General features: G+C 43.8%; 1 protein-coding gene across 2 annotated transcripts in view; it reads right to left on the bottom strand.

The window, feature by feature from the left end:
• Window positions 1-20,000, bottom strand: part of LOC143035865 (adenosine deaminase-like) — an 86,837-nt gene that overhangs the window by 50,952 nt on the left and 15,885 nt on the right. For both annotated transcript variants that reach the window (XM_076202958.1, XM_076202957.1), the window contains exon 2: window positions 3,030-3,091. In XM_076202958.1, the coding sequence (XP_076059073.1) occupies window positions 3,030-3,091 (62 nt within the window). The remainder of the gene's footprint in view (window positions 1-3,029; window positions 3,092-20,000) is intronic.

The raw sequence follows: 20,000 nt of genomic DNA, 5'->3' as shown, positions 1-20,000 counted from the left end.
CTCCCTCCTCCAGCTGCAGACCCAAACAAGATCTTCCCCATAAACGTTACCCTCCTTCTCCTCCTTCTTTGAGTGTCACTCCTCCTCTCACACACCATCACCGCTTCCACTACTCATGTAGACCTGTTATTTTCTTCTGGCTACCACCAGGAGATTTTTTTTTCTACTATTTTCGACCAAGGGAGCCCCCATCCCCCCCAACCTGATGAACTTTATGAGGTCATTGTGCAGACGACGACTGCTTGCAGCAGCTGCTATTGTCGTCGTCGTCGTCGTTGGCGGGCGAGGCCCTCTATTAGTGTGTGTGAGGCACTCTTGGTCCTTTAACAGCGAGGATTCCGACATCCACATTTATCTCAATTAACCCCTTTGGTGTCGAGGGGTGTCCACATCACACACACACACGCGCGCGCGCACACATAAAAAGTACAAACGTGTCTGCATGGAGAAAGTCCGACAGACATTCAGTGTCAGTTCGTGTGTGTTGCGCAGAGCCTGAAGCGGTCAGGCAGGTGGCGAGGAGGGAAAGAGGGTTGTGCACTTGTCACGTGCAAGAGCCTCTTGCATGTCAGCGTTTCTGGCACTCGCTCCTCCTCATCAACGGACTCTCCTACCGACAGGGACTTTATACACACACACACGAAGAGGTTACGGAGAACTACTACTACTACTACTACAGAAATTTGCCATACAAAGATAAGCTTTGGCAACTTAACTCTCTGGGAAGATGTAGAGTGCGGGGGTGATCTAATAGAGGTATTCAAAAGGGTCAAGGGGTTTAACAGGGGTGATGTAGGCAAGGTCATCATATTTAGACAGCAGAGCAGGACTCGAAGTTATGAATTGGATAAATTTAGATTAAAGAAATGGGTAAGAACTGGTTTACCAATAGGCTGATTAACGAATAGAATAGACTTAGTAACCATGTAGTGAGCGCTGAAACTATTTGTTGTTTTGAGAGAAAGTATGGATAAGGATAGGGATGAAAGGTGGTAATGAACATGGAACTGCCTAGTGTAGGCCTTATGGTCTCGTCCAGTCTCCTTCATTCTTATGTACTTTCTCCTCAGATAGACCCCTCGAGGCAAGATCACACCGTAGCCATTATGACCTGGATAACTACTACGTACATGCACGCATGCAGGCACATGCATGCACAGCTAGACTCGACTTTCTGTAGCTTTTGTCTCAATGTACCAGTTGTCGAGTGTTTACTCTCTAACAACCTGCTTACTGTCCTTTACTAACTACTTGGTGAGCTTTGGAACACTCACTGATAAGTACAATGTAGTCAGAAAGATTGAAGATATTAAGTAATTTGAAAATATTTTACTTGCTGTTAGTGTCATGGAACTTTCAAATGAAAAACGTAGATCTCTGTCATAGAGAGCCAGGGCAATTGTGAACATTATTTATGCGTTTAGATTAAGACTCTACTCATCATCAGTATATTGGACTGTAACACAACCATCAATCTTGACATTGGTGGGCCATCTGTTTATGGCATGCGTTCTCCATCTGATAAAGAGGTTTCTACCCTGCCATTCCTTACCATGCTCTCTTAATGGTTGCAAATCAGAACCACATCTCTATGCCTTCTGTCATTCTTTAATTTGCTGTCTTAATGGTTGCAAATCAGAACCACCGCGTACTGCAGGTACAAGCGAATCGCCATCATTCTATGATGGTGTATGGGACGCACCCAGGGAGCCGAAGATTTTATTTTTTAAAGAACTCGAGTAAATGACGGTAATAAATCAAATATAAAATCCAGAGTGTCAGGTTCCATACAATTTGAATGGGCACCATGTTTGAATACTTCAGCAGGAGATCCAGCGCTCAGATGAACAAAATCGAGTGTAAGCAAAAGCAAAATTTAATAAGCGTTATCGCAGCTAGGAGCTGAATTGTCTTTCACAGGGTCTCACTCCTACCACAGCCCCGGGCCATCTACATCAAATCGCCCATTGTCAACCACAAGGTTTTTGAAAATAAGTCATCGCGACGAATTCGCTGGAGACGGACAACGTCTTGAAGCACCATTTCTGGCTTCAGGTTGGACTGCCTCTCCGGTGTTCCAACTACACCGGAAGTGTACATGACCCTCATGCCTCTGCTGAGCTGCAACATCTGGCAGAACAGTTATTCTTTTTCCTTTTCGTTTTTTGTTTTCTTCTTTCTACTGGGACGGTCGCCCCACAACCCTTTGTGTGAAAGTCACACACACACCTGCCGTGCCACGCTAGAAAATTGCAATCAATTCTGTTGTCGTTTTATTTACAGGTCTTTGCAAGAGCGCTGCTCTCCGACCAAAGGTCACGTGATGGTATAGACGTTAAGACCTAAGCGTCAGCTGTTCATAACGGAGACCACGCAACAGCATTCAAACCCTCACTTGTATCATCTGATTCCATCTTATGCCACATAGTTTCATTTTATCCCATTTGATCTATTTTCTTTTATTCTACCCTAATTCTTATTTCGTTTAAACAAACGTGTTACACCCCTACAGATAACCCTGACCTTCCATACTGATTTTGTGTGTATTTGCAACTTTAGGTAGCTTCACACTGGGATTATCATCGTCAACTTTCGTGAGTTCATTTGAGTTGAAACGACTTCAGTTACGATCTTTTGTTTTTCGAATCTGAATGCTATTACCTTTGTGTCTTATACGAAGAAGCTGAAAGACAAACTAAGGCCGGGCACACACATGCAGTTTAAACTGACAGTTAACTGTTCAGTTATAACTGTCAGTTAAAACTGCACGTGTGTGGGTATCTCAGTGATACTGAGATACCCACACACGTGCAGTTTCAACTGACAGTTATAACTGAACAGTTGTAACTGTCAGTTTAAACTGCACATGTGTGGCCGGCCTAAGAGAAGTTAAACCAATACAAATGTTAGACACATTGCTGAAATGTTTTTAGGGAAGTCTAGAATGCTGTAAGCTAAGTCTTCTTCCAGATTTTCAATTCCATAGCATTTGACAAGAATCGGTCGAGTATGTACTGGGAACTACTAACCTCATGATTTCCCAAAGCGTTTCCAAGCGGGCGGATCCGTCTAGGTGGACATGAAGCTGAACCTGCAGGAATCAGAGAGGACGTGTTAGTAAGTATTGTTGAAATAATACATTCTTCCATAAGATTACAAATAGCCTACTGTGCCTTAAGTTTGTTCCATTATCTTACGTGGATGTATCATGTTTTCTATGTACCATCGTTTGTTATTTTGTGTAGATGTAACTGAGAACGGAATAAACAGCTCCAAGAGAAGTATGTCTTTTCTTGTTCCTTTGATGCTCTCCACTTCTTAAAGCCTATATTATCAAGAAATTGTCATGAATTTCAACAAGTATGGTGCCTGCATCTTCGTGTTTCCAAGCAAGTGAAACTCAAAAATTCAACAAGTTTTCGACTGTCAAGCCTTGTGTTAGATGTGATATGTCAGACAGTATTCCCTTTCACTGTGATCTTCATTCAGCCATTTCTGTGAACGGTACATTCTCTTTTCGCATTCCCAAGCAAAGTCACTCACTCTCCAACTTGTTTTTGTGACCGGCTGGGTACGTCGTAAGAGCGGATGTTGTTGTCAAATCAAGTGATGCTCGTATGTGTTTCTTTAAATTGTACTGCCGAATGTCAACCTAACTAACGTTGTAAGGAAACTGGAGACCTACCCTACGTCGCTGCAAAAAATAAAGCGCCTCTTGAACGAGGCCACAAGTGTCTGAAAAAAAAAAACTGAAAAAGAAAGCGAAGTAAAATGATAGCGGGAGAAAAAATATAATAATAAGAAAACAAGTTAAGATTGCTATCGTGTTGAATGAATTCTTCGACACAATTTTAACCTCAAGTACTCCAAAGCTGCTTCGGTCCAAATCCGGACCCCACCCCCTCCCACCTCATCCTCCCCTGGCCCAATGAAGCTATCAGCCGCGCGCAGGAACAAAAATATTCCCATCTGACGGCTCTTTAAGAAAATAGACTTAACTTGGTCCCAGTTGGTGCCACGTTTTTTTTTTTTCACGAGGGGGTTGGGTGACTCTGGAAGATATCACGGGTCTAAACTCTCCAACCCAGGGTCATGATTTTGGTTAGCTAGAAAACTGACCCTTCCATTCGGGTGAAAAACAACTGACGGGAAGAGAGGAGTTTTGGGTCATTTGTTCGCTCTTTTTCTGTCATTTTTTTAGGGTTTTACCGTGGACACAGCCACACGATTTTATTCCGTTCTAGGGAAGAAGGGAAAGGGGACGTTCTTTGTGCTTGTAGGGTTAACCCACGTGACCTGACCATCGCCAGGTGACCTTGTTAAGCCACAGAGAGCTGAGCTTCGTGGTAAAAGAGAAACCCCCCTTTTTTTCCTTTATTTTCCTTTTTTCCACCACTGGAAAGGATGAAGTGACCATTCCGTGTCGCAGACAGAACTCCTGACATCAAGTGCAAATGTTTAAAAACAAAGGTTCTCAACTTTTTTCACTCCAGTGGTCCCTTTTCATGAATTCTCAACATTCGTGTGGCTCCCCTTCAATTTTCTCCTGAATCCCACCTCGCTAAAAAAAATAATAATAATAACAATAATAATAATAATAATAATGAAATGCTGATGAAGATAAACCCTTTGCTTCATTACAAAGTTGACAATCATCTGCCATGACAGAGTGCTGGATTTTTTTCCCCTCACATTGTGTAGAAATGTATAATTTGTAACAGCAGACCACGAGTCCCCTAAATTCTTGTCACGGCTCCTTTGGAGGCCCCCATGGCCCTCAGATTGAGAATCATCACCGGTCTAAACGAAACCGAAAAAAATCTTCTTCACTTTCGTCCTGACCCTGATGCAGATTTAAGAAGGAAATAGGCAAGAACTGGTTTACCCCTAGAGTGGTTAACGAATGGAATAGACTTAGTAACCATGTAGTTAGTGAACGCTGAAACAATTGGTTGTTTCAAGAGAAGATCAGACGACTTTATGGATAGGGATGACAGGTGGTAAGGGACATGGAACTGCCTAGTGCAGTAGGGTCTCTTGGAGTCTCTTCCATTCTCACGTTCTTCTATTCTTGGCACTTTGCCCTTTCTGGTGTGCTAACGAGAAACCTAAGGAGTTTACACCAGGAGGTTCTATGATAGGTGGTAAGGGACATGGAACTGCCTAGTGCAGTAGGGTCTCTTGGAGTCTCTTCCATTCTTGTGTTCTTCTATTCTTGGCACTTTGCCCTTTCTGGTGTGCTAACGAGAAACCTAAGGAGTTTACACCAGGAGGTTCTATGATAGGTGGTAAGGGACATGGAACTGCCTAGTGCAGTAGGGTCTCTTGGAGACTCTTCCATTCTTGTGTTCTTCTATTCTTGGCACTTTGCCCTTTCTGGTGTGCTAACGAGAAACCTGAGGAGTTTACATCAGGAGGTTCTATGATGCGACCGGACACGCTGCCTTTGCCCCACGTGCTACGATTTCCGGGGCAGGAGAGAAGTCGCCGCCGGAAACTCGAGACTCGAACTCGGTCCGCGTATCACGATTATCAACATCGACCACTCACTATTCGGCATAGTGCAGTACAGTGAACTGGAGTACCGTAGAGCTGATGGCCAGGGCTGGGTCACCACCCAGCACTTCTAAGCTACCAGAAGAGGCTGGACGACCGTGTTGTGAACAGCTGCCCAGGATGTAACACTTCACCCCATACCATACAACACATAATGGAAGACTGCATTATACACAATCATGCACGCAAACAACACAACATACACTCTATAAAGGATTTGTGGGAAAACCCAGTTTCGGCTGTGGCCTTCCTTGGGGAGACGGGACTGCTCGGACAGACAGTCTAGGGAACGACAACAACAACAACAACTGGAGTACCGTGCGGTGAAATACACTGTCGTGCAGTGAAATGTAGTGCCGTGCACTGCAGGGAAATGCGGGGCCGTGCAGCGTAGTGAAATGCAGTGCCGTGGACCGCAGTGAAATGTAGTGCAACGCATTGACATACAGTGCCGGAGAATGCAGTGAAATGCAGTACCGTGCGGCGCAACGCTGTACATGAAAGTGCAGTGCCGTGCAGTCTAAATGGAGTCGAATCGTGCGCGACCTCTCTCGGCGTCGGCGTGGAGGGCCCGGCCCGGCTGTTCCCTCAATTTCCGGACTGTGGCACCTGTCGGCGCCCAGTCGTCATTCCATGACCTTTGCACCAGAGGAAGTGGGGAAACGTTCCACTTTTGCTCCCCTTTAAAAGAGAGAGAGAGAGAGAGAGAGAGAGAGAGAGAGAGAGAGACATGGTGCCCCAGTTTGCAGATTTTCATCTGGCGCCGACAGACGACTTCATTCATCTGTGGGTCGGACTGTCTTCTCCTGAAGAGGTCTCCCGGTGACCGGAAACCCATGTTATCACACTGTGCTATTTTTCCTCCCACATCCTACCTTCAGCCTCCATTTATATAACTAGAACAAACGACTTCGCTTACAGAGATCTAGACTTCTCTAAGAACACTTCAACAGTTTGTCTAGCATTCGTCTAGGTTTACAATTTCTTAGTTCATCATTCAGCTTAGCTATATATGACGAAAAGATAGTTTGATAGTTGGAGATTTCTAAAATGAAAAGTTGCAACCGAAGTCGTTTTCACTCAGACGAACTTCGCCTTTCCTTTGGTCATCACTACACTCCACCTGTCGTTGTTTTGATTTTTTTCTTCACTCAGTGACGATGCCACTCGTAAATCAATTTATAGTGATCAGATTACGTCAATTTACAGATTTTCATTTCTTCCTGGTCCCATTTTCTTTTAATTCCAAACCTGAGCACTTCGCGCCAAGTTCGGCAGCGATCTGGACTTAATTTCTTTAAGGGATCTCTGACAGGATAGAAGAAATAACAGTCCCTCTTCCCCGCACCAAACAGCCGCCACGGATCGGAGGTATGTGTGTGTGTGTGCTGATAGCCGCCCCCCCCCCCAAAAAAAAAGGGGGGGGAGGGCCAGCACCTTGGCTGACCATAGGTCAACGTTATCTCCATTCTTTCTCCCAAAAGACACACACACACACACACACACAGACTTTTATTAATTATTTCACTTTCTTAGCTTAGAATATCACTGATGGGTGTTTCAACTGTTACCTTAAACTTATCATACTCCCCCCGCCCCCTATCTCCACGGTACTACATGCGGAGCAAATGTTCCTTCAGTCTGTAGTGGAGTCCGCTTCCTTACAGAAATCGTCCGACAGTGGCCGCAACGAAATTTAAGCTACCTTAACCAAACCTGACCTTAACTTTTGAGTGCTCAAGTTTCCTTTCCCAGAATAAAATTGCTTGGCGGCAGCCAGACCAAATATTCAAGTCATCAACAGTAGTACTGAGTTGGTGGCGGCACACTAGGCTAGTATGCTATTTGATTTTGCTACTTCGTTTGAGAAGAGACAACTTCGGTTACAATATTCTCGACTTCCAGAAGAACATCTCAACAATGTGTCTTTCATTCGTGTTGGTTTAACTTCTTTGTTCGTCATTTCTCACTATATGAGGCAAAAGTGTTTTGACATTTGGAAAATTGAAAAACAAAAGATCGTCACTGAAGTCGTTTCTACTCAAAGGAAGTAGCAAAAGCAAATAGCATGCTAACGAGAAATGCTTAGTGTGCCACCTTTATGTTCTCTTCTGTCTATTGCAAGATGCCTCTCCGGAGGCATACTTCCCTCTGGCTCACTTCAAGTCATTCTATAAGTCAGCTGAGAGCCGATGGCGACCGGCTAAGGGTTATCACACTGGGCAATTTTCCCTCCAACCTCCGATTAATCGGCGCTATAGCCCATCTCTAGAATCTTTTCCGCCGTAAAATCACTCTGGCAAACTATTTAGTTTTCTATAAAAAAAACAAAACAAAAAAAAAAAACAGAATGTAATTTGATATGCTGGAGGAAAATTATTTTCCTACAGTTTATGTAAGAGGCCGGTAGTATTTAGGTAGATCGAGGGGTAGGAGGAAAGGAATGTAAAATTTATAGTCATTTTATTAGGTTGTTATGATACAATAGCCGACTGTGGGTTGCATAGTTGCAGAATGACAGAGTTGCCGTCTTGTGTTTGTAAATATGAATTGGGATATCGCTTGTATATGTAAACAATGCTGATGTAGCAAAAATTGTAAGCGTATAAGCCATTTCCGTTGCGACATAATGCTTACGTAAATAATATCGTTGAAACAGTATAACAGCCTCTCTGATTGGAGAAAAAGGTGGAGAAAAATTATTGGCACAGGGAGGTAAAGTCACGCCCTTAAGGAGTGGCACTTGTTTGAGAAGTAAAAGGATATTGGATGAATGAAATAGTGACGTCAGAACGAAGGTGGCTTGACGTATTGTAGAGGGATCCCTAACGGGACTCCCTTGGTGTAGCTCACACAACCAAGTAGTAGAATGAAGATAAGAAAAATCAATCTCATTTAATTCACCCCTCAAGCTTTGAGTGAAGGACTAGGCATGGGGCCTAAAGAAGAATGAAAATTTGCTAAGAACTTCTTTAGAGATTAGTGCAACCGGCGCTAACAGTTCATCAGATTCCTTCCCGAAAGCCGCGGGCTGGAAATCTGCTCCAACAGTCGGAAGTAAAAATAGTCCAATGCGATAACGCCTTCAGAGAACTACAAACGCTTCCCAAGGCCGAAGATGTTTATTTACTAATCTATTTAAGGACGAAATGTCTCTTAGTTTGGTTCAGATCAGATTCATCTCACGGGATATCATTCCTTGTATTCTTTACTTTGACGGTACTTTTTATGGTAATTATCTGACACCAAAACCTTTACCTTGTGGAAGATTTTTTTTTTCCCCTTTTGCCATACCACCTGCTTGGCGGCTAGAGCTGTTGTCATTCCCTTGACTGTCTACCCGAGTGGTCCCGTCTTCCTGAAGAACGCCTTGGCTGGGACGGGGGTTTTCCCACAAATCTCTTATAGACTGCATGATGTGTTGTTGGCGTGCGTAAATGGGTACAATGCAGTTCTCCATATTGTGTTGTATAGTATAGGATGAAGTGTTCTATCTAGGACAGTACCTGTGATGCGGCCATCCAGCTTCTGGTAACTTGAAGGACGGGGTTGGGCTGGTCGCTGCATCTAAACGAGACTATTTTTCTCTCCTATCCCTCCCCCGCTGCCCACGAAGAATTCTCCAGACCAACAGTTCCTAGTTTCATTTTCCAAGCAGTGCACTCAAGCCAGACGGAGTGGGCGCAACCAGGCCCACACGAGTAGAGGGTGCCTAGCTATCAAAGGCCCACGCCATCTTCTGAAATATTATTGGAACCGCGCGCGAGAACTAATGGAGAGGAGACGATTCGCACACTCCACGTGCAATTGACGAGCCACAAAACCATTCAGGCTCCACCGCTTTTCAAAAGCCTGATTGAATTCGAGATTGCGTTAACAATTTCGGTTCCTCAGTGGCAGTACAAGTGTTCTCTCCCACAACTCCATTGTGTATTTTTCTTATTTACCTCCAGTTATTGTCAGTGTGTAGGGAATGCCAACGGAAGTGAAATAACCTATTTATTTTCAGCCTGGGTTTTTTTTTTTTTTGTAATTAATGTTTTGGTATAATATAGAGTAGTATATTCACTACCTGACCAACATATCTTTTAAACAAGAACTTAACTACCTACATGACAACAGGAAAAGAATGATTTGCAATGGTTGAATGTCAGCAGCGTTCAAAGGTGATGATCCAGGTATCTCTTGCTTCATGAAGACAACACTTCAAATTTTGACAAAAAATTATTCTTTCATTAATAGACAGAGCTGGACGCGTTCCTCGGTGCGTTCCGCTTTAGTTTGGCCGCGGTTAGCGTTCCCAAACTATTAAAGCAATATAGGTGTCGGTATGGTATGTGGCCTGCGAAAATTATTCTTTGGTATAGTATGTGGACTACCGGACATTTATTTCGGTATGAACCTGTCTCTTAAGCTTTAATAGTTTGGGAGCGTTAACGCGATCAAACTAAAGCTGAACGCACCTAGGAACGTACCGAGGGACGCGTCCAACTCTGGTAATAGATATGTAGTTTTCATACGATTCTTTTGTATTTTTTAATCCGAGTGTATTTATTATGAGTCATACACAATACAACGAAAATAGCAGTGTTAGAAAATTCGACGACAATTGAATGCAAGCCCGGACTTTCACTGCCAGCCAATTTAAGCAACTCGATCACGGACTCGCTAAAATATTTTCATATCAAGTTTCTCTTCATACAATAATTATACTTAATAGTGAAATTTTACTTTCAACGTCTGGATTGAAATAAGACGCTTGAATTTCCACTGTAATGCAGTTGTTCACGTCACCTCGAATTCCCAACATATCAGACCCGACTTAGAGAAGAAGAAAAAAAGAAAAAAAGAAAGAAAAAAAAAAAAAAAAGGTAAAGAGCCCGAACTTTGATGGTTTCGTGCTTTGTCGAGTATGTACGGGGTCTGGCAGACCCTTCCACCTGTTTTGTCTCTCTGACAGTTCCAATAATATTTCAGAGAGATCGTCCAATGATAGGGCTTGTTCGCATTAGCCCATGATATCTTGGCTGCAGCCCCCATGAGTAACGAAGTACTGGCTTATTTTGGTTCCTTTCCTCTTCCATGGAATAAAGTTACCATTTAGTACAATGAAATTGAATAATCCTGCAACTAGATTAGTTTTATTTACTTTGTATCCCCATAAATGGCCGAAGCATTCTTTAAATACACTTGCTCCAAAACGACAAAAAAAGGTGAATAAATAAAAAAATAAAATACTTATGCAAGTCTTCTTGTGCCCCTTCAATCGTAGAAATTTACAGCCACTGTTACAAATTCCGACATGACATCTCTCGCAATGCAGCTGTGGACCACAAATGTAGGAATTTGGTGCTGAGAACGTCACTCCCTTACCTACGCTGGTACAGGTTCTGAGAAGGATTCGAACCGTTGAAAATCAATACTGAGCACGAGTTCCCTTACCACTAGAATAATACAAATCTCCTGAGGTAGAGGAAACGGCTTCACGAAGTGAAGAAGAGAGGGAGCAACAATTGAACGAGAGAGAGAGAGAGAGAGAGAGAGAGAGAGAGAGAGAGTGCTCGCACCACCCAGACAGGTGTTAGTCACCAGCAGTCGTTTGGTTAAAGCACTAGTCCTACCATGGTGTGACGGGACTTACATTACCCTTGGCGGCGGAGGGGGAGAGGGGGGGAACGAGCACTGTCGCGAAGCGGGTTGGGTGGCAAACATGTAAAATCCACGTGGCTCCCCCCCCCTCCCCCTCCCAAGCATGACAGCCTGGCTTCAAGGGTACACTAAATATAAATCGGCCGTTTATTTTCAGTCTGGTCAGTACCCACGCGCCACCGGGTAGTACTTGATGTCAGGAATACCGGGTCCTACCTTCCCCACACACATCTCTCCCTTTCCCTCAAGGTGGACAGCTGCTGCCCTGTGGGACACAAGCCATGACTCGCGCACGCGTAGATGTTATTTTTCACCCGGAACGCTGAAAAAACAAAAAAACACGCCCAACCCCCTCCCTCGCCACTCCACCCCCGTCCCCGAATAGTTGCCAGTGGCTGCTTGAGCCTGCGTGCAGACACCCGCTCAACAGTGCCCTGTCCTCAAGGGTCAATCATAGGTACACAAGAAGACGGCCCACATAGAGGTCAGGTCTATGATCACCAGTAATACTTTCTGTGTGTGTATGTGTGTGTGTGTGTGTGTGTGTGTGTGTGTGTGTGTGTGTGTGTGTGTGTGTGTGTGTGTGTGTGTGTGTGTGCGCGCGCGCTTGTATTACCTAATTTTTATATTATACGGAGAGGAGCAACGGTTGTTCAGTCTCCTTCTCTCCAATTTATCATACGTAGCCAAAAATTATTAATTATTTTACAGTTCCTAACTTAATCTATACTCTTGATTTCCAATTCGCATATTTAGATTTAAATCCATGTATTGTTCGAGTTTGAGCTTGTGTGTGTTTGTGCGTGTGTGTACGTGTGTTTGTGCGCGCGCGTGTGTGTGTGTGTGTGTGTTGAATCTGTTTTCGAGTAACCAAGTCTTCATTATCATCATCAGTTGTTATGCAACTTCTCACGGGTCTGCTGACGGAGAGGGGCACGTGTTTGTTGTCCTCTCGAACCACTGGCATCTTGTGTCCTTGCAAACTTCCGCATGGACTCGTTCTCGTCACTAGATGATGCAGAGGCCCAACACTAAATAGTGACACTAAACACAGCCGGCAAGCCTAGCTGTATGTGTAACAGGGAGAGAGGGAAGGTGGTGGGGTGAATCGTGTTGTCGTAGGGCGTGGGTGGTAACAAACCGGTTTCTTTCCCCTAATCTCTCTCGAATCAGCTTCATGCACATATTTCTTTCTAGACTCGGGTTCGCCTCTCCTACACATACACACAATACACATATATGTATATGCAATTGTATATGGATCTATGTTAAGAAACGTTGAACTATGGTCTATGTGTGGAACTGCTTATATGTCACCGGCTCAAAGTGCAGACGGTGGAAAACGGGAGCATTCGACGATTGTCAGAGACGATCGGTCAAAACGACTGAGTTTATCTGTGTTATGGTTTCATTATGGTTCCCGCTTCAATTCTTTCTCCTGTTTTATTCTTCCTTTATTTGTTTCTATGCTATCCTATCACTGTGTGTTGTTCATCCCTTGTCTCTCTCTTTATACGGTCAAGGTGAGTGGGTTGGGGGACGGAGTGGGGGGGGGGAGCAAAGTTGTCCTCTGGCATCTCACAGCGCTGGCGCATTTCCCACCCTTCCTACCCCGTTATGTTTGAAATAGATAAATAAATAATAATGATAAACATAGTAACAATATTGATAATAATGAAATAACAATAACATCAATAATGACATTAATAATGATATTAAATAATAATAATAAATAATTATAATAAAAACAATCATCATAAAAATAACACTGATAATTACAATGATTCGGTTACGTCGTGAAACCTGCCCCTAACTGGAAGCAAAGACAATGCCCTTTACAGGACTTTGTAGCGTGGAATATAATGAACCATGTCCTTGGTCCAATTCATTGGCGGCAATGAACCATGCCCATGGTCCAACTCACTGGCGGTATGTTTCGAACTACTGTCACCTCGACCTCCGCCGCAAGTAGTGACGCTCTAACCCGCTAGGCCAGTAATTATTATAACAAATATCTATGGAGGAAGGACAGTATAGGAGATTTTGGGCCCGCTCCAAAGGCAGAGTGGGGGGACAGACTTTGTCAGTTCCCACTGTCAAGAACAAAGAATACTGATCATCAATCATGAGGGGTTTTGGCACTAAAGGCAAACCCAAGCACGATATCTAAGAATAGCTGAAAAATATTGATACTGAGAGAAAAATCAGTTCACAAGATCTTTGGGGGGGAAAATATCTGTCCCATGCTCTTTATATGAAAATTACCTTATTATCAAACTTACGGAGCAGAATAAATAAACTATTTTTTGTTATTTGGCCAGCATGCATCAAATCAATTGGGCAAAACATTTGCACAAACTGACGAGTCTGTGTAGTTTTTTTTTTATTGATGAAGTACTTAGATGAGAATGTACTTGATTTACTCAGATGTACCGAATTTACATATCTATCAATTTATTAATTTATGTCATTCCTTTTCTTACAAGTTAGTACAAGAACCTCCCTTATAAGGGCGAAAGAGCTTCTGGTATATAGGTAGATAGATTTATTTCTTCATTTAGGTATTTGCTTATTATACATTTATATTTGTTTATCATATATATATCACTATTCATTTACTTATTTATCTATATGCCTTTTTCTGCATGAGGGAACGGAGGGGGGGGGTCGCCGATTAAGTGAAGCGGCCTTCTTGTGGATGTGCCGTGTCTTGCTACATTGCTTCTGACCCGGGGCAGTGGGCGGGAGTCAGGGATGACCCGTCATCCACTTGGAGCTAAGATGGGAGGGAGGAAAGGGTGGTGGATGGGAGTGGAATGAGTGGAACTAGTTACGTGCCTCTGACTTGGCTACCTCTCTTATAAGGGGGAAAGAGCTCTTGATATATAGATAGATATACCCATTTATCATAAGACCATTTTTGTTTGCTTATTTCTAATCAATTCATTCATTCATTCACTTGTTTATCATTTGTTTATTTATGTATTTTATATTCTTTCAATCTATTGCAGGAGGGACGCGGAAGATGTGCTCTTCCAAGAACATAAGAATGAAGAAGATTGCAAGAGGCTGTAAGGCTTATACTAGACAGTTCCGTGCCCCTTTATCACCTGTCGTCCCTATCCGTAAAGTCCTCTTCTTGTGTGTGTGTGTGTGTGTGTGTGTGTGTGTGTGTGTGTGTGTGTGTGTGTGTGTGTGTGTGTGTGTGTGTGTGTGTGTAGGGGGCAGCGTTGCAATGATTCTTGCACTTCGTCCTCCTTCGTGTGTGTGTGTGTGGGGGGGGGGAGGCAACAAGACTTCCACGACTGGCCTGTGACGTCACGGTTGCTCGTCACCCACCCACCCCTCCTCCACAGCCTCAGTTATGTAACCGGTCAGTAATTGGCTCCCTCCTTCTCCCTCTCTCAGTAGTTCTCAATCTGGTGGCCGTGGGGGCCCACATGGAAGCCATGACAAGAATTTAGGGGGACCATGGCTTTCTGTCACAAATTATACATTTCTAAATAGTGTGAGAAAATATGTGTATATATATATATGTGTATATGTATAATATATATATATATATATATATATATATATATATATATATATATAATCTATCACATTGCCCTGGTAGAAGAAATGTAAGAATATTATTATTGTCAATTTTGTAATAACGCAAAGGATTTCTTTTCATCAACGCTTTATTATTATTATTATCATTAATAATAATAATATTATTATTATTATTACTATTATCATTCTATTTACTTAGCGGGGTGGGATTTGGGAGAAAATTGAAGGAGAACCACACGAATGTTGAGATTTCATGGAACGGGGGAAGGGGATGGAGTGGAAAAAAAATGTGAACCACTGTTCCATTATGAAAGACCATGCCTCGATCTCTGGAGAGTAAATTCTTACTACCCTGATCTCCATTCCTAGTCTGTCCGTGCCACCAAGGTCGCGCCTCTGCCAGGTGCCCCCAGGATGTTCGTGACGGACCGAACAAGCGAGGGAGAGGGGGGTAAAGGAGGGAACCCTGACGTGGAATTCCCGGACACAGCCTCGGAGACAAGAACCTCCTGGGATGAGATCGACGGAAGGTATTGTCGAAGTTCCCCGAGGCTAATTTTTCATTTACTTAATCCATTGGTTGTTGCGTGCTAGTGATCGGAGGAGCGCTGGTCTCGCATTCGCTTAGTTCTGGGTTCGAATCCCGCACTTATCTCCGATTCCCAGTAGTGACGGACTGTCACCGGCTCCAAGAAGCATATAGGGCAGCGGTGATGGCTTTAGCCGCAGCTACTATACGCCTCGTGACGTAGTTTATTTTATGTGTACCACTGAATATATTAGCAGACTTCATTCACAACAACAAGTCATTCCATCATAACAGAAACGTCACATGCGCCACTCCTTACCATACATACAACCTTACTTTACCAATCCGGATGGAGCCACAGTATTGTGGTACAAAGGATGAGTCGTCCCTTATGGAATAGACCTGTCCTGCAGTGGACCATTAAGGCTGAACTATTACTACAACTACCACTACTACTTCTACTCCTTCTACCCCCAGAACTTTCCGCGGTGTCTGTATTCACCCAACGAGAGGCGACCACGTTGGACTCACCACAAACATGGACAGGAAGTCGGCCTATTGTCCCCGTCTCCTCTCCTGTCAATGTGGGCCGTCCCTGATGACGAGGGTACTCCATGGTGACAGGTGAAGGCATCAACTTCACACAGACAGACAGACAGACAGACAGGAGTACCTTGTTGGGGCTCAAATAAAAACACTACAGCTTTTGATCAGATCTACTTCTCTCTCTCTGTCGTATTTATTTACCTAATTTACCTAACTGTACTTACCTAATTGTAGTATACAGGAAAAGAGCAAGGCTCGTAGGGCCCCGTCTCCTACTCTCCTATCTAGCCTCAAAATTATGTACAACTCCAACTTAATCTATATCCTTGATTTCCAATTACCATATCTAGATTCTGGTTCATGTGTGGTTCGAGCTTCTGTGTGTGATTCACCATGGTCTTGGATCACGTGTTGGACTCGTGATCGACAGCTATTTCCCTCCCGGAAGAGAACTCAGAGCTCATATATGACCGATCTATGGGTAATGATGTGATCTTACACGCACACACACATCCAACTCCACGCCCACGAGAGTTGGAATAACGACTTGCAGCGCAGCGATACTGAAATTATCAGCCCTGGGCGGGATTCGAACCTGGACCGCCGTAGCGGCGGCCGGAAACTACCAACTGCGCCATCGAGTCGTGTGCGTGTGTGTGCGGGCGAGATGAAGTTGGGCAAAGAGGAAGAGGACGAGATGGGGAAGAAAGAGTCAGAGATATGAATGGGACTGTGGGTGTATCTATGGTGCTCGGGGGGGGGGAGAAGGGGAGTCGGAGCGGGGGGGGGAGTGGGTGGGGGGAGCGCGAGAATACGTGTCCGGAACCGCCACAGCCCACGGTACCTCTTCACACTCGCGCGGGTACTCTCATATCCCCAGAAGTGGTGGACAAGACACCCCGGGATTTCCCTAAACCGACCAAAAGAGTTCCGAGTCTTGACTGCACTCGATGTATTATATATAAATACATTAGCAGTCTATAATGAAAAAAAATACTAAATATTCTACTAGGTTTGAATATGTGTCGTAGATTTTTTTTTTACTGAAAGGGCGTGACAGTATCTGTGAGGAAGGTGCATATACTGTAAATCCATAGTACAACTCATTGAAGGTTTGTCTTCAAGAAGCGATATACGGTCGAGTTTGTATGCTGAACCATACAAACTTTAGATAAGTTATATAATGTTTTATGTTGTATTCTATAATTTAGTCAATAAACTGAACTACTCTTAGAAACTTAAGCGACACCCCTCCAGATTCGAGGTTCGTTTCCACTCAAAAACAATCCTGACCACTTATTAACTCTATGGTCCTGTTCACTTGTTCACACTAGTGATTTGAACCGCGCGGAAATCGCGGCGGTACCGCATGGTCAAAGGAAAAAAAATGCGCGGTTGTGTGTGAACGCCTCCACTGCAGTTGAAACCGCTAGTGTGAGCAGGACTCGACCTATCCTCAAATCTCTCCATGCTCACCTTCCGTCCCACTCCCCAAAGATGAACCAAAATTTTAGACTCTTCTGTGTGGCATAGCAGACAAAAACCTCTTAGGTTCCCATCACACGTATCGACTTTTCGCCGTGCACCGTTCACGAGACGACGTCTGTAGACGCATTCGGTTATTTGAGAACACGACGTCGTGTCGTGGACGGCGAAAAGTCGATGCGTGTGAAACGAACCTGAGCTCTCAGCTGAGCGCCGTACGACTATGGACAACAGAGGCAAGAAACTAGTGGGATTTTTGGAAGAAGCCCCAAGACCGCCCGGAATGAGGGGATTACCGAAAACACACAAGCCAGGCATCTCGATGAGACCCATTACATCGTGGTGAACAGTCCCCCATATGTGCTTCTACGCGATATTTTGGCTTATAGTATCGCCGCTGCAGAAATGGGATGGACAAGGAATGTATATGTTGTGTAGAAATATCTGGCCTTCTGCGTTGTATTACATTTGTGTAGGTTAAGTCCATATTACGCCTGTACTACAGGCATTTGTATCTTCATGAAAGCACAACCTAGACCCTGCCAAGCCATGTTTCGGTCAGGATGGGTCGTTTGCTACTTTAGCGTATGCAGGGTGCGTATATAAGGATACTAGGTTTTGGTGTCCAGCCCAGTTCTTTTCTGAACTCGTCACAAGCGGTGCGTGACTCAGGTCACCCTGCGGTCACTTGTGTGTTTAGGGCAGGGCTCCGAGCCCTGCCCGCGTAGACCCAGCCTAGGTCGACACTCGCGCTAACCAGAACAAAGCCACCAAACTCACTCGAGTTTCCTTCACTCCCTGGGCACCGAGGCACAAGTAATATTCTCGTAATGTTACAACATCAGGTATCGGCAACACTTCCCACAGGTCAGCCAAGTGTTTAGCCAAACCGATATCTCGGTGTTTGGGAACGCTTATCAATGGCCACTTAAAGAAGTCAAGTGACCTAATCACGAGGCTTAGTTATGTGGATTTTTCACGAAAGGTCATGGTAAGCTACGACTTAAGAGCTTTGTTTACAAATGTTTCCGCAGAGGGGGCACTGATAGCAGCCAAGGAAGGAATCGGCAATATGGATGACCAGGATTTACCAGTGGGAAAAGATGATTTCCTCAAATTAATCTGTGTATCAGGTTCGGGCCATCCCCATGAAAAAAGAAAAAAAAAATCAAAGAGAACACCAAGTGGGGATCCCATAGCGATGTTGTCATTTATTATACAAACAGAAAAACCTCATCACTGCTTATGAAAAGCAAAAATCCGAGACCTACAAAGAAGTCATCTTGTGCATGAATACTCGTGCAAAATAGGGAACTGTGCGTCCCTACCCTCCTCATACATAGGATACACAACAACACTTTGTAGAAGAATCACTATCTTCAAAATGGTACACCAAAAACTCACACTATTACATGCCACAACACCACTCTAACAAGAGAAATGTTGGGAAAAAAACACAAAAATTATTGGACAAGAACAGGATACCATGCGCTTGCAAATTCTCGGGGCCCTTCTTATTAAAGAGAAGTCTCCAAAATTATATCCTGATTCTAGAAACCTTGTATTATTCCGTCTATGAAGTCCACCACTGTACGGAATTCCACCTCCCCACGGAGTTCCACCATCCCACAGAGTTCCATCACCAAACTTCCCGCACCATGAACCCTATTCTTTCAATATATAAACATGCCTTTTTATTGTAATCAATATCACTTGAAAATGTACAAAGTGTACGAAACGTCGTGAATACATTAGGAACGCTCCACTGTGTTTTACTATGCCTTTTGGTATTAGTATTTCTGTGCTCAACTCTACGCATAAATCTGCAGTTCCCAAAGCAAAGAGTATGGACAAGATCATAAATATTGATGTTGTTGTATTTCTAACCATATATATATATTATATATATATATATATATATATATATATATATATATATATATATATATATATATGGAAATAGAAATAAGCTCCACCGCAAGGACTTGAACCTTTGTCGTAGCAACTGCTTATTCTGAAACAAAGGCGATAGCATCGAGTCACCCAGGACGTACAGAAGGAACCACCCGATTCTCGACCTGGAGGTTCCCCGACGCTACTAGGGCAGCTCGGTCTCTATTCTAATTTCACCGAGTCTTTATTATGGCGAGCCATCCAACAAGTTGTGTGTCATTTTGACAAATGGAAATAAGCTCCACCGCAAGGACTCGAACCTTTGTCGTAGCGACTGCTTATTCTGAAACAAAGCTGCCCTGATTAAACATTTCACTAATTTTAATATTTCCAATGGTCAATAATCACCTGACTGCATTACCACCTCACCTGCCAATCAACTACTACCTTATTTACTCCAAGGGGACAAAAACTGACAAGACCCGCGGAGCGTCGGTCACGTAACCTGAGGTCTTCCCTTGTTCCTTTTTCTCACCTCACATTTTTGTATATATGAACATGTCTTCCACTATGTACTCATTCTGCCGGCATTCGATCTCCGGGCCGAGACCAAAATCTCTTTTTGTATCACCTCGGACCATTCTTCCTCCATATTTTCGCACACGGACATATGACAACCGGCGACCGCTCGCCTGCTACTACAAGCTGGTGACTCAGAAACAGAACCCTCTCTATTAACATTCAGCAAAGACATGGAGATCTATGGGACGGCGAACCAAGGCCGTTG

This window comes from Oratosquilla oratoria, chromosome 19 (assembly GCF_046742065.1).
Source record: "Oratosquilla oratoria isolate Oo_2021 chromosome 19, ASM4674206v1, whole genome shotgun sequence".
Lineage (NCBI taxonomy): Eukaryota > Metazoa > Arthropoda > Malacostraca > Stomatopoda > Squillidae > Oratosquilla > Oratosquilla oratoria.
The sequence above is the reverse complement of the archived record's forward strand: the minus strand, read 5'-3'. Positions and strand labels throughout refer to the sequence as shown.